The 17743-nt window shown below is 40.4% G+C and overlaps 1 protein-coding gene across 2 annotated transcripts; it reads left to right on the forward strand.

The window, feature by feature from the left end:
* The first annotated feature begins 1944 nt into the window (after positions 1 to 1944).
* On the forward strand, positions 1945 to 16816 carry LOC143100798 (titin-like). Of its 2 annotated transcripts, XM_076264310.1 has the most exons (4): positions 1945 to 2085; positions 3328 to 15367; positions 15452 to 15679; positions 15803 to 16816. In XM_076264310.1, the coding sequence occupies exon 2, from the start codon at positions 3373 to 3375 to the stop codon at positions 13174 to 13176; it is 9804 nt and encodes a 3267-aa protein (XP_076120425.1). In that variant the 5' UTR covers positions 1945 to 2085; positions 3328 to 3372; the 3' UTR covers positions 13177 to 15367; positions 15452 to 15679; positions 15803 to 16816. The 2 variants fall into 2 exon arrangements, with proteins under 2 accessions (XP_076120425.1, XP_076120426.1); XM_076264311.1 differs by lacking the exon at positions 1945 to 2085 and having other exon boundaries at positions 3326 to 15367.
* Positions 16817 to 17743: the final 927 nt, after the last annotated feature.

Here is a 17743-nt window from a genome sequence, read left to right on the forward strand (position 1 = left end):
TTTATAAGGTGCACTGTCACTTTAAGCGCATTGGTTCTTAAAATTATCCTTTTTTACAGCTCCATAGCCTATGGCTAGCACAATATAAACAATGATAAGCATGATATTAAGTTGGTACAGCTTAGTTCATCAATCTGTAGTTCATCAATGACAACTGACGTGCAATCTCCAACAGCACGTGTCGTGGCCTTTATTGAAATATATCCTTTAGTTTATATATCTTTTATGTAGTATCTTTATTCTGTGTAATATTATTGTTTAATGTGGATTTGACACCACACACGCAAAACATATTGGTCTGTTGCTCACCACCAGTGAGATGCAATGCAACTTCTCTATTCCGCGTATAGTTTTGATTTTACGTGATGTAATGTTATAAACATTAGGCTATCCTACTCTCAGTGACTTCAGTGAGTGACTGACAGTAGGCTAGGCTAGTCTCCAAGAGGTGGCACCAAAGCACCGCTGAAAAAAAATACATTCTCAAGTGGACCAATGCTATTGAAATGCATTCAGCATGCTGCCAGAGCAGCAATGAGATGAGGCAAGACACGAGTCACGACAGGGAAACTATCACCAATATTTATTTTAGGATTAAATTGGGAAGGTCCTAAACATTTTGGTTAGTGTTTGTGTTTACCACATGTTTATATCAAGCACTTTTCATCAGGAAAAGATGTTATGGACCCCGAATCTTCAGGAATGACTGTAGCCAAACAAGCTTTCCAGGATTGTTCAACAAACACAAACAAATGAAACTAGGCTAGGCCTACAACTTAATTCACTAGTAGGTAACCAAATAATTCTGTGGACTTCAAAATCAAGCAAGCTATAACAGCTTACGAGTCTGTCGGCTGAATAAAGATACAGTAGGCTATATCACTGTTCAAGTGGACCGCAGGTGTCATTGAAAAAGTAATAAAATATTTCATTAATTTGCCATTGTTAAAAACGGTAGGCTTACTTAAAAAGAGAAATTATGAAAATAACTTATAAATGACCTATTAATCCACCAATAAATGCTTCTAATTTAAATATTAGACAACAGTTATATGCCTACAGAAAATGTGTAAAGAGTAGCCTAGGATACTATTTTTAAATCTGGCTTTGTTAAAATATTCTAAAAGTAGCCTAGAGAGAGGACAAACAGGTGAGAAGGGGCAAATGCCAACATGATGCGACTGATACATTAGGGATTTCATTACTTTTGTCCGAAGCCCCTTAAAATGACATACACCTTACATTAACATTAAAATTAACAGTTTAAAGTATAAGGTCATAATAATGAAAAAAATCCCGATATTAGCAGACCTATACTAGAATAGATGACATTTAACAGAATAAACACAATAATCATACAAACCATAACAATTAATTTAGACCTACATAAACAGATACGTCTTTAACACTTTTAACACTGTTGCCAAAACAAAGAGTGGGTACATTATTCCACCAATGAGGGGTCACAGAAGAAAAGAGCCTTGACTTTGACCTTGTGTGACATTTAGGAATTTTTGGATGTTTACGGTAAGTTTATGTTTATGGTTCATGTTTTTCTCCAACAAGACAATGACATCAGTAAACATTAGAATGAACAGTTCATGCTGAAATGATACCTGAAATGCTTGAGTTGGGAAGTAGTCTAATTTAGGCATGACCTATAACAGAAAAACAAGAATTCATCAGTCGTTGTTTTCCTGTTCAGATATGACACTCAAGGATTTATAGCTTTTACAGGGCTGGCATGAAAGTAGGTACTTAGTAACAAGCGTGACATGACACACATAAAAGACACACTTCTCCCATGATGCATCTGCCCCAAACCACCAATAGGACAGAGTCGGGCAGCTGTGATGCTGCTCTCAGGGGTGTAGCCTAAATACAACCAGCACTTTAGGGCAGTGCGTATTCCCAGGCCAGCCTTGCCTCAGGTGTATAGAGCAAGGTAAAAAACAAAACAATACTCAAAACAATAATTATTATTTTAACTTACTTATTTCCTTTATCTTTATATATTATTTAAACATTGGATTTCTCGAAACACTTTTGGATAAGGAGAGCAGGTCTGACATCCTTGTGATACAAGTAAGAAACTTTTACCAATCTCATAGATAAAGTATGTTAAAGTAAAGTTCATTCAGCTTCCTGGGCTCTATAGCTGTGTAGTTACTGAACTGTTACATTTGCAAATGTGAGACGCATGTTGAATACAATGCATGCTAACCCAGAGATTATTTCTAAAAATTACAATGATTTCTCAGATTTTGATTTTTCAGTGTTTGTATTTGGGACAATGTTTCAGAAAAGCCGAGAATAGACCGTGGTGGCATTAGAGTGGTGTCCCAGTTTTTAAGTGAGTCAGTGGTAGGGATATCAGTGGCACCTTCTGCTATGTGCCACATGGTGACTGTCAATCAAGTGACAGCGTGCCATTTTTGTCACAGTGAATAGTCATTCCCCAGCCATAGCTGTCTGTTAGCCACAGAATACTAATGACTTAGTATTGTTGAGGCATTCTAGGTGGAACTTTTTACACATAGGTCTACTGGTGCGTCAGACATTTTTATATGGAATCTATGTCAATTACGTTTTATAAGACTTAGCTAGTTCCTGTTTTTAGATATGTTCACATATGTTTTTTGAACATATTGGCTTTTGACTTTTTCATGTATTAAGAAAATGCTACCACAGGGTTCAATCTAATGAAGGCACATCATTGGAGATAGTCTTATGATAATAAATAGTGTACCTTAGTTTTAAATGCGTAATGCTAAATATAGATGTCTGTTGTTAGGCCTACTAAGTAATCAGATACAGATTTGACCAGCTCATTACAAGCATGTTGTGTCTGAATAATTTGGATTTGACTTGATAGTTTGTGTTCTTTAATGGGTTTTTTTTATACAGCTTGTCTATGTATTTACCTACCGAATATATGGAATAACTATCTTATTATATCTGTACATTATAGGCCAACATTTATAAATATTTAAACATGAATAAAATATATAAAATGACTTGAGCACATTAACAAAGATTCATTTCATACTTCTGTCTTCCATACGCTGGCCTTGAAGAGCCAAAAAGACTACCCATTGTAGACTGCATTTCCACAGCATTACTCTGTGTTTAAATATAGCTTACTAGACATTACTTCTTTCTAACCCATTTGGCTTTATAAGCTCTCTAATTGTTGTTCGCTTCTTCTGAAACATTGTCTATTGAAAGCAAAAAGTCACAATAAAGAGTATTTATGCATATTTTAGCAGTCAATTTGATAGATACATATTAATTATATAAAAGTAATTATATTCTTTGTTGAAACAGATCTGCAAATCTACAAAAGAAAATACAGAGTATGCATTGAGAATCATGGCTGTGAACGAGTCCGGAAAGAGCGACCCATTTGAAAGTCGGCTAATCATAATTAGGGAACAAACTGCCGCACCTCAGTTTGACCTCAGATCAGTCTACCAGAAGACAGTGGTCATCAGGGCAGGAGATAACTTGAAGGTTGAAATTCCTGTGCTGGGCCGTCCAAGACCCTCAGTTGTGTGGAAGAAGGGGGGTGAAGAAATTAAACAGACACAGAGAATTAACATTGACAACACAGCAACCTCAACTATCTTGAGCATCAAAGAGATCAAGACAGATGATGGTGGAGAGTACATTATGATTGGAAAAAACATCATTGAAACAGTCACAGACACTATCACTGTTCAAATACATGATATTCCTGGACCCCCTAAAGGACCAATTAAGTTGGATGAAGTTTCTTGTGATTACGTTCTATTTTCCTGGGAGGCCCCAGAAATTGAGGGCGGAGTTCCAATCAACAATTACATTGTTGAGATGAGAGAGACCACAGAAACATCATGGGTAAAGCTATCAGCAACAGTTATGCGTACAACATTTAAGGCCGCTCGTCTGACAACAGGAATTGAATATCAGTTCCGTGTTAAAGCCCAGAACAGGTATGGTGTTGGTCCCTACATAACATCAGAGCCAGTTATTGCAACTCATCCATTTGATGTCCCAGGAAGACCAGGAACACCCCAGGTTGTTACCTGTACTAAACTTGCAATGACCATTAGTTGGAACGAGCCTCCATCTGATGGTGGAAGCCCAATTTTGGGTTATCACATTGAGAGGAAAGAGAAAAACAGTATCCTCTGGAAGAAGGTTAACAAGGCCCTTGTGGTCGGAAACCTCTACAAATCATTTGGTCTTGTGGGTGGAATTGCCTATGAGTTCCGTGTCATAGCTGAGAACATGGCTGGTTTGAGCAAACCAAGCAAACTATCAGACATGACATTTGCCTTGGACCCAGTGGATCCTCCAAGTCAACCATTGGCTATTAATATTACCAGAAACGAAGTGACCCTTCGCTGGGAAAAACCTGAAGACGATGGTGGTTATTCAATCACTGGTTATACAGTAGAAAAGAAGCAGTTGCCAAATGGTTCCTGGGTTAAAGCTAATTTCGGCACCATCATGGAAACAACATTCACTGTTAGTGATCTCATTGAGGATGAATCCTATGAATTCCATGTTCTGGCAAGAAATTCTGCTGGTGCTATCAGCAAGCCATCTCAAGCTTCTGAGGTCATCACATGCAAAGAAGATATCCAAAAGCCTAGGATTGACATTGAAACTATTTACAATAATGTGGTGGTGGTGAAAGCAGGTGATGTCTTCACCTTGGCTGCCACTGTCACAGGAAGACCCATACCATCTGTAGCCTGGACCAAAGATGGAGAAAAGTTGGACGACGCAGCAAAAATAGAAATCAAAAGTACAGACTTTGCCACAACACTGAGTAACAGAAACTCTTTGAGAAGAGATGGTGGTGTGTTTCTGCTGACAGCCAGAAACCCTGGTGGCTTTGCTCAGCAAGGGTTTAACGTTAAGGTACTTGACAGACCAGGGCCTCCTGATGAACTCAAAGTTTCTGATGTGTCTTCTGAGAAATGTGTCTTGAACTGGTTACCACCCTCACATGATGGTGGTGCCAAGGTAGAGCACTATATAATTGAGAAGCGTGAAACAAGTAAAGTTACATGGACAAATGTGGCATCAGATTTAGAGATGAACCGTTACAAGGTAACTAAACTGCTAAACGGCAAAGAGTACATTTTCAGAGTAATGGCTGTGAACACCTATGGAGTTGGTGAACCCATTGAATCAGTGCCAACACTTGCTACCAATCCATATGTACCATCTGATCCTCCAAAACAACCTGAGGTGACTACCATTACTAAAGATTCAATGGTTGTCTGTTGGGGTCACCCTGAGAATAATGGTGGAAGCAATATCTCTACCTATGTAATTGAAAGGAGAGATAAGAATGGTTTTCGTTGGGTCAAATGCAATAAGAGGAGTGTGACTGATCTACGATTTAAAGTGTCTGGACTTACTCCAGAACATGAATATGAGTTTAGAATTCTGGCAGAGAATGATGCAGGTTTTAGTTTGCCAAGTCCAGAAAGTCGATTCTATAAGGCATGTGACCCAGTGTTCCCACCTGGACCAGTTGGCAATCCAAGAATTCTGGATACAACAAAGTCCTCCATTACAATTGCTTGGAACAAGCCTGTCTATGATGGTGGATCTGACGTTACAGGATACATGGTGGAAACCTGCTTACCTGAGGAAGACAAATGGACAATTGTCTCTCCAAGGGATAGATTAACTTCAACTTTATTTACCATTACAGGCCTTAAGGAAAATCAGGAATACAAAATCAACATTGCAGCACTTAACAGTGAAGGGGTGGGTGAGCCTGCATCTGTGCCAGGAACACCAAAAGCAGAGGACAGGCCCATTCCTCCTGAAATTGAGCTGGGTGCAGAGCTTAGAAAGATTGTTTGCCTCCGTGCTTGCAGCACACTCCGACTGTTTGTTCCCATTAAAGGAAGACCCACTCCTGAGATCTGTTGGTCCAGAGAGAATGGTGAACCACTGGAGAGAGCCAGTATTGAAAACACACCGTCATTTACATCGGTCATGGTTGAAAATGTTAACCTGTTTGACAGTGGAAAATACATGTTGACTGTGAAAAACTACGCTGGAGAAAAAACAGCATTTGTAAATGTCAGGATCCTTGACGCTCCTGGTGCCCCTCAAAATCTTACTATTAAGGAGATTACAAAAGATTCTGTCTCCCTTGCATGGGACCCTCCCATTATTGATGGCAGTTCAGTGATAACACACTATGTTGTGGAAAAGCGTGAATCTACAAGGAGGGCATACTGTACTGTAAATTCCTGCTGTGCCAAGACAAGTTGGAGAATCGGAAATTTGATAGAGGGTTGCAGCTACTTCTTCAGGGTGATGGCAGAGAATGAATTTGGTATTGGTCTGCCAGTGGAAACTGATGATTCTATTAAAGTTTCTGAAAAACCTCTTCCACCTGGCAAAATTACTCTTAAAGAGGTCACAAGCACCAGTATTACATTCTCTTGGGAGAAGCCTGATCATGATGGAGGCAGTCGTATCACTGGATACATTGTTGAGATGCAAGGAAAAGGCAAAGAAAAATGGACACAGTACACAGTCGTAAAAGTAACAGAAGTTGTAGTGACTGGACTGATACAAGGGGAAGAGTACTCGTTTCGCATTTTAGCAACCAATGACAAAGGAATAAGTGATCCCTGCCTATTAGGAGTGCCTGTAGTGGCTAAAGATATTGTTATCACACCAACATTCAAGCTATTGTTCAGCACATTCAGTATTTTGGCTGGTGATGACCTTAAAATTGATGTGCCATATGCAGCTCAACCAAAGGCTTCTGTCACTTGGCTCAAAGATGGTCTTACTCTAAAAGAAACCACAAGAGTAAATGCAGAATTCACTGATAACAACCTACATCTTGTAGTCAAGGAGGCAACTAGAGATGATGTTGGCAAGTACACCATTAAACTTACAAACACAGCAGGTGAGGCTGCAACAGACATTTACGTTGCTGTTATGGACAAACCTGGTCCTCCAACTGGTCCCATCCAGATTGATGAAGTGACAGCTGATAGCATGACCCTGACATGGCAACCTCCTGAATATGATGGTGGCTGCACTATCAATAACTACATTGTGGAAAAGAGAGACACCTCAACAACATACTGGCAGACTGTGTCTTCAACTGTAGCAAGAACAACTATTAAAGCAGCCAGGCTTAAGACTGGCTGTGAGTATCAGTTCAGAATTGCTGCAGAAAACAGATATGGAAAGAGTTCTGTACTGGTGTCTGAAGCAGTGGTTGCTCAGTATCCATTTGTTGTACCAAGTTCTCCTGGCACTCCCTTTGTACAATCTGCAACAAAGGACAGCATGCTTGTTTTGTGGGACACACCAGACAGTGATGGTGGAAGCAAGATTCTTGGATATCACCTTGAAAGTAAGGAGAAAAACAATATTCTTTGGGTGAAGCAGAACAGACAAATTATTACTGAAACAAAATTCAAAGTTTCCGGCCTTGAAGAAGGTATTGAATATGAATTCAGAGTGTATGCAGAAAATATTGTTGGTTTGAGCAAAGCCAGCAAAGTGTCAGAAATACAAGTTGCCAGAGATCCTTGTGAACCTCCCGGCAAGCCTGAAGCAGTCATTGTTACCAAAAGTGATGTGACCCTCAGATGGACCAAGCCAGATTATATTGGTGGTATCAAAATCATTGGCTACTTGGTTGAGAAAAAAGAGTGTCCTGATGGTCGCTGGATGAAAGCCAATTTTAATAACATTATTGAAACAGAATTCACAGTCACTGGCCTTGATGAGGAGAAGACATATGAATTCCGTGTCATTTCAAAAAATGCTGCTGGAGTGGCAAGTGTGCCTTCTCCAAGCACTGGAGAAATCACAGCAAAGGATGAAGTTGATCCACCTCAGATAGACATTGACTCTAAATACGCTTCAGTCCTTGTGGTAAATGCTGGAGAGTCATTCAGAATTGATGCTGGTATTCAAGGAAAACCTGTGCCTACAGTCCACTGGCTAAAGGGTGGTGAAGAGCTTACAAATGCAGCACGTCTTAAGATTAAAAACACAGACATCACTGCTTCTCTGTACTTAAAGGAGGCGATTCGTGTAGATGGAGGTCAATATACCCTTTTATTAAAGAATATTGGTGGAGAAAGGTCTGTGAATATCAATGTCAAAGTTTTAGACAGACCTGGTCCACCCGAAGGACCAATTCAAATCTATGCAGTGACAAGTGAAAAATGCTGCATTTCTTGGAAACCACCTCAACAAGATGGGGGAGCTAATGTATCCCATTATATTGTTGAAAGAAGAGAGACAAGCAGACTAGTCTGGACTGTAGTGGACTCTGAAGTTCAGACTCTTAATCTGAAAATCACAAAACTTCACCCAGGTAATGAGTACATCTTTAGAGTAATTCCTATTAACAGGTATGGAATTGGTGAGCCTTTGGAATCAGATCCAGTCATTGCTACTAATTCATTTGTTGTACCAAGTGCACCAACAGGTGTTGAAGTGTCCAATATCACAAAAGATTCCATGGTTATCACCTGGGAAAGACCAAATAATGATGGTGGCAGCCCAATTACTGGATTTGTTGTTGAAAAACGTGACAAAGATGGGGTGCGCTGGACAAGATGCAACAAGCGTGTTGTGACTGACCTCCGCTTCAGAGTTACAGGGCTGACTGATAGCCGAAGCTATGAATTCAGAGTGTCGCCTGAAAATGCAGCTGGAGTTGGACCACCTAGTGAGGCAACTTCTTACCAGGAGGCAGTGGATCCGGTTTTCAAACCAGGACCTCCAAATAATCCTAAAGTAATTGACATATCACAATCATCTGTAGTACTTTCATGGGGTAAACCCATCTATGATGGTGATTGTGAAATTGAAGCATACATTGTGGAAGCCTGTGAATCGACCGCAGATGAATGGACAGTGTGTACCCCACCTACAGGAATCACACAGACAACATTTGAGGTGACAAAACTTTTAGAAAAACATGAATACAAATTCAGAATCTGTGCCATAAATAAGATGGGTGCCGGTGAGTTTGCTAATCTGCCTACACCAGTCCTTCTTGAGGAAAAACTAGAGGCACCAGACCTTGACCTTGGTGCTGGCCTCAGAAAGATGATCAATATCAAAGCTGGAAGTACCTTGCAAGTATTGATTCCAATCAGAGGTCGTCCTGCGCCTGAAGTGAAATGGAGAAAAGCTGATGATAAAATGAATAAAACCGCTCAAATCAACACAACAAGCAGTTATACCTCCCTTGTTATTGAAAACGTTGATAGATTTGACAGTGGAAAATACATAGTGATTGTTGAGAATGCAAGTGGTGTTAAATCTGCCTTTATCCGTGTGGGAGTGCTTGACACACCTAGTCCACCTCAGAACTTAACTGTCAAGGAAATCACCAAGAATTCCATCACTCTTACTTGGGAGTCACCTGCTTTAGATAGTGGAGCTAAGATAAAGCATTACATAGTAGAGAAGAGGGAGAGCACAAGAAAGGCATACTCTCCAGTTGTGACTTGCAACAAAATGTCATGGAAGGTAGATCAACTTCAAGAGGGTTGCAGCTATTTCTTCCGAGTTCTTGCTGAAACTGAACTGGGCATTGGGTTACCAGCTGAAACTCCTGAGCCTCTCAAGATTTCAGAGGTCCCAGAACCACCTGGCCGAATAACCATTGTGGATGTTACAAGGAGAGGTATTTCACTTGCCTGGGAGAAACCTAATCATGATGGAGGCAGCAAGATAAGCCACTATGAAGTTGAGATGCAAGTAAAGGACACTGACAAATGGTCTTTGTGTGCTCAAGTAAAGGCACTTGAAACTCTAGTTACTGATTTGCCTCAGGGTCAGGTATACACATTTAGGGTCATTGCTGTTAATGATAAAGGTAAGAGTGATCCCAGAATCCTTGGCAGTTTTGTTGAAGCAAAGGACCTAGTCATTCTACCTGCTGTCCTTCCCAGATTGAGCACTTACAGTGTACAAATTGGCCGTGATCTCCAAATAGAAGTTCCAATTGCTGGACATCCAAAGCCAACCATCACCTGGACTAAAGATGGTGCAGCTCTGAAACAGACCACAAGAGTGAATGTTACAGACAGTGAACACCATACAATTCTCAACCTTAAAGAAGCAACAAGAGATGATGATGGCATGTACAATATTTCTGTAGCCAATTCTCTGGGACAGGCTGATGCCAGTATTGAAGTCATAACACTTGACAAACCTGGTCCACCAACAGGCCCAGTGAGGCTAGAGGATATCAGTATAGAAAGTGTTACCCTGTCTTGGGACCCACCAGTGTACACTGGAGGTTGCCCAATTTCAAATTACGTTGTTCAGAAGAGAGACACAACCACCACCGACTGGGTTACAGTGTCTGCTACAGTTGCAAGAACAACATTAAAGGTCACAAATCTGAAAACTGGTGCTGAATATCAATTCAGAATTTATGCTGAAAACAGATATGGCAAAAGTAATGCTATTGATTCAGAACCTGTTCTCGCCCAGTACCCATTCAATGAGCCTGTACCTCCAGGTACTCCATATGTGTCAACATATACTAAAGATTCCATGACTGTGGAATGGCACAAACCCATCTCAGATGGTGGCAGTGTTATTCTTGGCTATCATCTTGAAAGAAAGGAGAAGAATAGCATTCTATGGACAAAGGTTAACAAAAGCCTTATCAAAGACACTAAATTCAAAACATCCCCATTGGAAGAGGGTATAGAGTATGAGTTCAGAGTTTATGCTGAGAACATTGCCGGTATTAGCAAATGCAGCAAAGTTTCAGAGGGATGTGTAGCATGTGACCCTTGCTATCCACCTGGTACACCTGTGGCCATTGTTGTGACCAGACACTCAGTGAGATTGCGCTGGACTCCTCCAGAGTATGATGGCGGCAGCATGATCACTGGATATGTTGTGGAGAAACAGAACCTTCCAGATGGTCACTGGATGAAGGCAAGTTTCACAAATGTTACAGAAACAGAATTTAATGTTGAAGAACTGGCAGAAGATTCTAGGTATGACTTCAGGGTAATTGCCAAAAATGCAGCTGGTACTATCAGCAAACCGTCTGAGAGCACTGGGTCAATCACAGCAAAGGATGAGGTTGAACCACCAACATACAATATTGACTCCAAGTTCAGCCAGATCATGGTTGTAAATGCAGATGACACATTCACACTAGAAGCGAATGTGCTAGGTAAGCCATTACCCACAATTCAGTGGTTCAAGGGTGATGTGGAAGTTGAAATGTCTGCTAGATGTGAAACCAAGAACTCAGACTTTAAAGCAGTACTTGTGGTTAAAGATGCCATTAGAATTGATGGAGGACAATACACTCTCCGTCTATCCAATGAAGCTGGAACTAAAACTATATCATACAATGTGAAAGTTCTTGACAGACCAGGGCCTCCAAAAGGACCTCTGATTGTCTCTGGTGTAACATGTGAAAAATGTTCACTGTCTTGGCTTCCACCAGAACATGATGGTGGCAGTAGTATTTCTCACTATATCATCCAAAAGAGAGAAACCAGTCATCTTGCATGGACTGAAGTTTCTAGTGACTGGGAAGCAACTCTGTTGAAAGTAGCCAAGCTCATAGAAGGAAATGAATACATTTTCCGTGTCATGGCTGTTAACAAGTATGGTGTTGGTGAACCTCTGGAATCTGCACCAGTGATTATAAGAAATCCATTTGTCGCTCCTGATCCACCTAAAGATATCACAATCACCAGCATCTCAAAAGATTCCATGACAGTGTGCTGGAGCCGATCAGAGAATAATGGTGGCAGCGAAATAACTGGGTACATCGTGGAAAAGAGAGACAGAGCTGGAGTTAGATGGACAAAATGCAACAAACGCAGAGTAACAGATCTTCGTTTCAGAGTGACAGGACTCACAGAAGATCATGAGTATGAGTTCAGAGTCTCAGCAGAAAATGCAGCTGGACCTGGACAACCAAGCAAAGAAACAATTTATTTCAAGGCCTGTGACCCCACATTTAAACCTGGTCCACCCACAAATGCTTATGTTCTTGATACCACCAAAAAATCTGTCTCCCTGGCATGGAGTAAACCAATCTATGATGGTGGCTGTGAAATTCAAGGATATGCTGTGGAGATCTGCAAAGCAGATGAGGAGGATTGGACCATCTGCACACCAGCAAGTGGGCTGGATGCCACTACATTTACTATCACTAAGCTCATAGAGCACCAGGAGTATAAGGTTCAGATACATGCTATTAACAAAGAAGGAGTTGGTGAACCAGTTGCCCTACCTGAAACAGTGAAACCTGTAGACAAAATGTTTGTGCCGGAGATCGAGCTTGATGGAGATCTAAGGAAGGGCATTGTTGTTCGTGCTGGGGGATCTATGAAAATCAAGATACCTTTCAAAGGACGCCCTACTCCAGAAATTAACTGGACCAAAGATTCTGGGGACCTTCCTGAGAGGGCTCAAGTTGAAAAAGGCCTTGATTACACTGTGGTATCAATTGACATATGTGATAGAAGTGATGCTGGGAAATATACCCTACATTTGGAAAATAACAGTGGAACTAAATCAGCATTTGTTCATGTTAAAGTGTTGGACACTCCAGGACCACCATTGAATCTCATGGTCAAAGACGTAACAACGAATTATGTCACTCTGACTTGGGAGCCCCCAGCTATTGATGGTGGAGCCAAAATCAAGAACTATGTTGTGGACAAGCGTGATTCAACCAGAAAATGTTATACCAATACCACAACCACGTGCACTAAGACAACTTTCTGTATAGGAGATCTTGTTGAGGGTGACTTTTATTACTTCAGAGTCATGGCTGAAAATGAATTTGGAGTTGGTTTACCTGCTGAAACACAGGATGCAGTCAAAATAGCAGAGGCTCCTCTGTCTGTGGGTAAGGTGACCCTAACTGATGTCACTAAACACACTGTCTCATTGTCATGGGAGAAACCAGACTTCGATGGAGGCAGTAGGATTCTAGGATACTATGTTGAAATGCAGCCTAAAGAATCTGGGGAGTGGATTTTGGCAACAACAAGTAGGATTTGTGAGGGAGTAGTCACTGGGCTTAGTGCAGGTCAGGAATATCTTTTCAGAGTTTCAGCCTACAATGAAATAGGAAAAAGTGATCCAAGACCATTACTTTCCTATGTGGTAGTAGGATAGTGGTAGTAGTGGTGTCAATAGTAGCAGTAGTAGTTGGTAGATGTTGGACATTTTGCGCTTAATCTCAGCTAAATTGAAGGCACAAAAGCTGACCCAGTTAATGTTAAAATCAGTGATACATTTGGATCAACTGAGTGCCATTTGAGCGTTACTTTATCACAGCAAAGAAATGCTTTTAAGAATTAACCTATGATGTTTGTTCAAGCATACCCAATAATATTATTGAGAGGAGGGAGATATATCTTCTTTCTTGGACCATTGTGGAATCCAAAATCTATTATTTACTAAGTGACCAAACTCTTGGCAAAACAAGTAGGCAACATCTTTACAGTTATGGCAGTGAATACATATAGTTGAACTTATGGAATCTGAGCCGAAGGCAAGTACTATAACAAGGGATTCAATCACTGTGTCTCTGCCCCGAAGATGAGGGAAGTTCAAAGATCGTCCTGGAAAAATGTGACATGAAGGAATCTTTTGGACAAAATGCAACTGTAAACAACTCATTAATTTGTCTGCCAGATTAACACATGGACATTCTTATAAATTCAGAGTATCTACTGAGAATGCTGAGAGCGTGAACACCAAGTCACCATCAGACTATAACAACTGTGTGCTGCAGCATGTCCTCTTCGTTCTCTAAATAATCCCAGTGACTCACCACTCAAGCACTACTCTGATGGTTTTGCATCAGATCCAGATGTGTCTATATATATGGTTGAAGTGAAAGAAGTCTCAGAAGAGTAACGTACCATTGTCACCCTACCCTTCAGTGCAAACAAACCAACCTATTATAGTCATTGAATGAACTGAAGCACAATGCAAAGGACAACTCCCACATCTTTACTGTAAATATTGAAAGAGTTGGAGAGGAACCCTTCAAGTGTGATTACTGCAGAAAAAAACTGCATCCAGTTCAGAATCCACTGAACTGGATGCAGACAATAGACATATGGCCAATGTCTGTCCAAGTGCATCATTGAGACCATTTGTCACCATCAGAGGAATACCTAACCTTGGTTAAGGGGGAGCCAGGCTATTGGTACCTTGACAGAGCATGCCCTAATTTAACTCTTGAACTCATAGCCAATGCTCGTCATTCACAATGTTGACATACTTCAAAAGTGGTAAATATGTTTTGACTCTCAAAAATAACTGGACCACCAAATCAGCCTTTGTTATTGTGAGAGTTTTGGATTCACCAAGTGCACCTGAGAGCTTGAGGTCAAGGAAACAGATTCTGTGCAACTATCATGGGAAGCACCTTCATTATGGAGAAGAATGAGTCTATAATAATGACATGTACAACTATTACACATAATTGTGTGAAGCAGGGGGGCGCTGTGGCACAACAGGCTGCAGCGCTCATACCATATAAGGGTCCAAGTGCCCACGGGGACCCAGGTTTGAATCCGACCTGCGGTCATATCCCGGTCCCACCCCATCTCTCTCTCCCACTTACTTCCTGTCTCACTCTTCACTGTCCTATACAAATGAAGGCAAAACGCCCAAAAAATATACTTGTATATTGTGTATAATTGTATGAAGCATTTTGTAATTGTTTCTGATCTTCAAGAGCTTCAGTAACTCCTGAATCAGTCAAAGTATCCCAAGCACCTATAACCCCAGGCATATCTCACTTGTTGAACTTGTCACACTGCAACTCTTGGAAAAATCAGACCATTATGCAATAAAATCACAGGCTACACTGTGGAAATACTGACCAAAGGGAGCTGATAAATGTTCTTTGTTTACTACAGTGAAAAGAATTGGAGGTAACCAATGATGGACTCATTGCAGGAGAGTTTTCATTCAGAATCACAGCTCAATGACAAAGGCAAGAGTAACCCTTAACCACTGGGTCTATCTGTGATTGCAAAATACATTCTGAGTATATGGTTGCCCAGCATCAATACAAACCACCAGGTCCACTCAGCACAGGACAAATGTTAGTATGGCTGTATATGCAACAAGCTTCATTGGAGACTCTCCCATCTCTGACTACCACCCTGAAAAGGACATAGCCTTTTATGGCTGAAGGTCAATGCAACAGTTATTGAAAAAAGAGAATGCAGAGCCATTGGTCTGATTGAGGGTCTGGAATACTCCTTCAGAGTTTATGCTGAGAACAATGCTGGCCTCAGTCCTGTCAGTGAGGAAAGCAAGTGCAGACTGGCCATCTCTCCTGTTGGTAAGTTATAGCACCATTTGTTTTTTTCAATCATGCATTTTGGAAACACAAATGTTAAAAATCTTAATCAGGTGTTGGTTTCAGGTCTACTTGTCATCCTCAAATGGGAATTGCAGTAAGAGTCGAAGTGTTGAGAAGTGCCAAGGATGAACCATGGCTAAGGTGTAACTTCATTGACATCTGTGAATCCCAGTTCAGGGTCACAGGGCTGTCTGCTGGTGATTGCTTTGTATTCAGAGTGATTGCAAGAAATGCCATTGGCACAGTCAGTCCACCTTCCTAGTCTTCTGGCCACATCAAAGGATGAACGTGGTAAGTTTTTCAAAAATATGCACTTGAATATGCTAAAATATTTCAAAATTTTAATGAATTTCATACATTGATCCACTGTAAAAGAGTATTTTATCAAACATCTATTTTCTACTTTCCTTTTAGCCACACCTGAAATTGTCCTCAGCAAAACTATTACCTTTACTATCAAATCAAGTGAAAACATCAAACTTTAGCATAGCATTATTGAAAATACCGAGGATCTCTATGCCCTTACCTCTTTACATCATACAAAGATGGAAAGGAGCTTGACAAGCTGCTGGTTGACATTACAGCCAATGTTGGACCAAGCAGCCTGTTTATCAGAGATGCTGAATGCAAACATTGTTTAAAAAATTATGGCTTTGTTCAAGTTGTGTGATTGATAAATAGCTGGATCACTGTTCTTGTAAATATGAGCTTGACATGACTGTATACCAAAGACTAAACTCCAGAGTTGTTATAAAATCTGCCACATTGGATTATTATGACTTTGGATCATTTTTTTCTGTGATGTGCACACACTGTACAGCCCAGTTTAACTGTTATGGGAAATGTATAAATGGTCATGTATGACCACATTAACTGAAACAAAAATAACTTTGTTTTATAACAGAATGTTTAGCATGACATGAATCCTAAGCCTAAAAAAACAAAATCAACAAGTAGAATCCCCCTGTGTTGAGGCTGACTGTCCTACCGCCATTTTGATGACATGCTCAAAATGTGACGGCTCACACTTCCTGAGCAAAGGTTTCTGGCAAAGGAATATCTGTATGCTTGAAAATGCTGCAGTTATGCTTTGAAAAACATCACTGGGCCATAGATTGAGAAAGTATATCTTGTACTTACTTGCAGAGCCTTATGTGCATCCTCTCTCTCTCTCTCTCTCTCTCTCTCTCTCTCTGTGTGTGTGCATGCTTGTGTGTGTGCGTGCGTGCATGCATGTGTGTGTGTTACGTGTACAATTTCAACCTTTTAGTCGTTTGGGAAACTATTTTACCATAGCAACAACATATGCTGTGAAAAGACTTAACAAGTCAAGTTAGGTCAGGTTTGATTTAGCAATTTAATACTTACATACCGTATGCAAACTTTTGAGTTTTATCATTATTGATTTAATAAAACATGATTTCAGCATATAGTTCTGGTTGTCTGTCTGTTTCATAATTCCATATAACTATAAACCATACTGTATGCAAACAGGACTGTAGGGGTGCAAAAGTAACTCTCATGACTCATGAAATGGATGGCTGTAGCTTAGTGGATCACATAGACAGTGGATTAACATTAGCCCACTGGTCTGAGCGAGTTTGTAAATACACTGCTTACTCATAGGTCAATACTGTCAGAATGAGTACAAGTAAAATGTTTAAAAATGATCCATTAATACTTTATGACAGAATAGTAATATACTGTAAGGTTTCCTCAGACTTGTGGATTAATTTCCTCCTGAAATGAGACTGGGTCAGACAACGGTAGAGATCTGAGGTAACCATCTGCCATACCCATAGATACTCTGTCTCTGTTAAATGACCAAAACAGGAGTGGGCTTAGTACATGGATGGGAAACCTGGGAAAACAAAGTTGCAGCTTGAGGTGGTGCTGGTGAGCCAGTAGATGGCAGTCTTCCCTCCTGTCATAACAACCCCAAAGCCCAAGTGCAGTGATGGGAGCACTGTGCTGTAGATCAATGGTTCTCAACCTGCTGGTTGGGATTCCCACAGGGGCCATGAAAATTTCTTTTGAGGTGCCAGATTGGGTGAAAAAATAACATAATTTCATTCTACATTAAATGATAACACATATATATACAAATAGTGTTGTTGTTCACATTAGACTGTTCAAGGATAGTGTCAATAAATTAACAATAGTAATTTTGAAAATGTCCGTAGTGATATAGCAGCCTTTGTGGACTAATATATTTAAGACATGATAATATAGGCTAGTTCACTGTGACTATGTTGCTACAGCTCTGCATTGTTGTGTATGGTCAGGAATTGCTGTTATGAACATGATAACATTGTCCTACATATTTGGAATGCCTATGATAGCTGGTAAAGCAGA

Source organism: Alosa pseudoharengus, unplaced genomic scaffold, assembly GCF_046254945.1.
Source record: "Alosa pseudoharengus isolate Yale_2024_CS ecotype anadromous, Long Island Sound unplaced genomic scaffold, YU_APseudo_1.1 YU_APseudo_1.1_scf_3, whole genome shotgun sequence".
Classification (NCBI taxonomy): Eukaryota; Metazoa; Chordata; class Actinopteri; order Clupeiformes; family Clupeidae; genus Alosa; species Alosa pseudoharengus.